This window comes from Lepisma saccharinum, chromosome 11, assembly GCF_977018435.1.
Source record: "Lepisma saccharinum chromosome 11, izLepSacc3.1, whole genome shotgun sequence".
Classification (NCBI taxonomy): domain Eukaryota; kingdom Metazoa; phylum Arthropoda; class Insecta; order Zygentoma; family Lepismatidae; genus Lepisma; species Lepisma saccharinum.
Genome location: NC_139239.1, coordinates 14,831,701 through 14,835,564, shown reverse-complemented (window position 1 = coordinate 14,835,564; position 3,864 = coordinate 14,831,701). Strand labels below are relative to the sequence as shown.

At 39.3% G+C, this 3,864-nt stretch overlaps 1 protein-coding gene across 1 annotated transcript; it reads right to left on the bottom strand.

Annotated features, from left to right (window-relative positions):
• Positions 1-2,726: 2,726 nt before the first annotated feature.
• Positions 2,727-3,104, bottom strand: LOC145995380 (protein GVQW3-like). Its single transcript, XM_083131983.1, has one exon. The coding sequence runs from the start codon at positions 3,102-3,104 to the stop codon at positions 2,727-2,729; it is 378 nt and encodes a 125-aa protein (XP_082988109.1).
• Between the last annotated feature and the right edge of the window lie 760 nt (positions 3,105-3,864).

The window sequence follows — 3,864 nt, the reverse complement described above, 5'->3', positions numbered from 1 at the left end:
ATGTCACTAGGGTTACAAGATTTTAATATGGGACAAACTTTACTTATCTTCCATAAAGTAGGAAACTTACCCGAATTTAAAATCAGATTATAAATTTTACATAAAGGATAACATAACCACTCACCACAACCTTTAAATACATACGAGGGTATTCCATCTGGCCCACAAGATTTGCTTGATTTTAATTTCCGAATAGACTGTTTACATTCATCCTCCTTGATCTCCATTACAACTAAACAGTGACTCACATCCATGGTTAAATTACCAATATCCAACAGCTCTGTATCCTCTTTTTCATAGACACTACTAAAATATTCAGCAAATGAGTCTGCGATAGACTGATTAGAATCAAGAACCGTACCTTTATATGTCATTGTATTCACTCGAGTATTCCCTTTCTTCTTATTGTTAATAAAATCCCAAAAGCACTTTGGATTAGTTTTAATAGCTTCTTCGGAGTTACTAATATATGCTCTATATGCAGCATTAATCAGCTTCTTTGATTCTTTACGAAGCTCCTTAAATCTTAATAGATTAATAGCTGAATGTTTTTTTATCTTCCTATAATTTTCCTTTGACTTTAACACATTTATAATTTCTTGAGTGAACCAGCATGGATAAGACCGTTTCTTATGTTTCTTTTTAGGTACTCGTCTCGTGATGACTTCATTTAATATTTTGTAAAAATACGATACAGCTTTATCTGGATCATCAAAGTTACCTAATGCATCCCAGTTCACTTCCTTAATGTCTTTATACATATTATAAAAGTCCGCCTTCCGAAAATTAAGAATGTTAGTAGTTCTGTTTTTAAAATTACTTTTTGCATTAGAAGTGTTGACATGTAATTCTAACGGTGGATGATGTCTATCAATCTTCACGAGAGGATCCGTACACATTCGAACTTCCGGTAAATTATCTACGTTCGTTAATACTAGATCAAGCGTTATATTATTGACATTTTTAATATTATTTATGCTAACAAGACCAGTCAGGGACACAAAATTATGCAATTCCATTTCAATTTGATTCCCTTGTGTCAAATCATGAGTCGACTCAATAATAGACGGAATATTAAAGTCTCCAATTATTATAATTTTACAGCTACATATATTAAACATATCTTCTACAAATGCATAAAATGTTTGATAAGCTATAACATTTGACTTTGGCGGGAAGTATACACAAATTACAATTAAAGAGTAAATTTCAAGCCCAATCTTAATGCATACAATCTCAACATTTTCAATATTAACATCTATGTTTCTTACATAATAATTACTTTTTACAGCTATTAAAGCACCTCCACCCCTTTTATCCATTCTATCCTGACGAAAAATTACATACCTATTATCGCTAAATTCAGAGTCCGTTACATTAGCCGTAAGCCAAGTTTCAGTTATGGCAATTATGTCATAATTGTTCGCTAACACACTCAGATACATATCCGTTAGTTTAGTATTTAAGCCACAAACATTTTGATAATAAAATGACAAATTTGTATGCCTAGCCATTCTAAACAAGAGCACGAACATCATGCACTGACTTAAGTATATGTACCCGAGAGTCATTAGCTGCTTTTCTAAGTTTTATATTGCCTGCCCAGTCAATCCAAAGAAAAGCATAATTTATTTCATGTTTAAGTTTTCTAGCCTCATTGAATACACTCCTCCTTAGCGGTGTTAAATTACAATTAATATATACAGGCCCCCCCTGATTCAGACCGAGGTCCCTACAGTGTAACGTCCTTTTTACTTTACGTCTACGAAGAACTTCATCTCTGACGTCCCTCTTTACAAATTTAATTATTATACCAGGTACATTTTGATTTGATGATTTCAATCTATGACAACAATCTGGAGGGGGACTACTTTGAAGTGGATTCATCACAATAACCTGTAAGTAGTGCCATTCGGAATTTACAAGCGCCGTCTAAGAACTTTTTAATCACACCTCGTATCACTGCTATATACTACATTTAATTCGTTCACTTCGATCTACGAGGGGCGTATCATAAAGAATTACACTTTATTGTATTCGATACATACAGACATAGATACATTTAATCGGCTATATGCACTTTCTCAACATAGTTCCCCTGGAGCTGTAGACACTTACGCCAGCGGTGTGGAAGTCGTTCGAGACCATTTTGAAACCAGTTCTTTGGAGTTGTGTGCACCCATCGCTGGACAGCCTCATGGAGTTCCTCACAATTGTTGAAATGGTGACCACGCAGGGGCTTCTTCATGGCGCCAAACAAGTGAAAATCGGACGGTGCCAAATCGGGAGAGTGTGCTGGATGTGGTAACACCTTGAAACCAAGTCGGTCAATAGCAGCTGTTGTTTCACGACTGGTGTGCGGCCGGGCATTGTCATGTTGGAGAAGCACACCTTTGCCCCATTTGCCTTGCCTCTTCTTTTGAATTGCACGACGCAACCGCGTCAGTGTTGCCACGTAGACTGCACTGTTAACGGTGGTTCCCCTCGGTAGCCAATCAATGAGGATGATGCCATCACTATCCCAAAACACAGTGGCCATTTGTTTCCCAGCCGTGGGCGCTGTTTTGAATTTCTTGGGTGGGGCTACCCTTATGTTTCCACTGCATGGATTGGGATTTGGTTTCCGGTTCGTGGTAATGCAGCCACACTTCATCACCTGTCACAAGCTTCCCCATGAAATCAGCTGGATTCTGGAAATGTCTACGCGTTGTTGTTTGTGGCATGCGTTAAGACATTTCGGTACCCACCGAGCTGACTTCACCCATTTTCAAGTCACTGTGCACAATGCGTTGCAGGGTTCGTCTGCTTAATCCCGTAATCCTCTCCAGTTCCGTAAACGTCACACGCCTGTTCTCCAGTATGACATTTTCCACACGCGCGATGTTTGCGTCTGTTTTCACACTCACATGTCGCCCTGGACTCTTTCCCTTCTCCGTCGACGGTTGACCGTTTTTCCAGCCAGTTACCCAATTATACACCGTTTTCCGAGACACTGCATACTCGCCACACGCAGCCACTAACCGTCTATGGATACGTGCCGTTGTTTCCCCTTCCTTCCACAAAAACCAACTCGTCCATCGTTGACCACGTTCATCTTGTTCCATGTTGTCCGCAACAGCACTTGTGACGTTGTGCTTCGACGGCTGCACAGGCCACAGACTACGCACTGTCACACTGTGCTGCCACCTGGCGGTAGACAAGGTACCTATGCGCCCATCCTGCGCAGTGCGTGGAATTACGCCATTTCATTTTGCATTAAAACAATAAAGTGTATTTCTTTATGATACGCCCCTCGTATTGTTGGGGCCACAGTGAACTGTTAAATACGAATTTTTGTGTAAAAATTCTATTTTCTTCATTAGTATTTCTTCATTACTGGGAGGTAATATACACGAATTTCATCTACACTAAGTCCCCTGCCATGCTGAAGACAAAAAGCATGGATTTCATCTCTCTATAACAATTAATTTTCTTGCTGTGTTCTTCTAATGGCAAGTTTGTAAGATGCACACTTGATATGTGCCCATCCTGAAAGACTAACACACAGGAGACAAAGGAGTGGCCTCTAGGTTACCAACGTTTCGTCATGAATTTAAGGGAGATTTCCAAGTCTTGGCATTGAACTTTCAGGAGCGGATTTAGTCACAACAAATTTTGCACATTTTAGCAGTGTGGCATCACTACAGATTATGTATAATAATATTCTTGTTTGAGCTTAATTGAACTTCAACTCAATGAAATAAACACGAATTAAAGCTAACTTACCTGATATTCAACTGCAGACGATGCATCAGAGGACATGGGTGCAACTTCTTCCTTCGTTGATTCCAGGATCACTCTTCAGCTTCCTCCATGATTCCAACC

Excerpts from the sequence above, each read along its gene's own strand:
- LOC145995380 (XM_083131983.1), bottom strand. The coding sequence starts at position 3,104 with ATGGAACAAGATGAACGTGGTCAACGATGGACGAGTTGGTTTTTGTGG.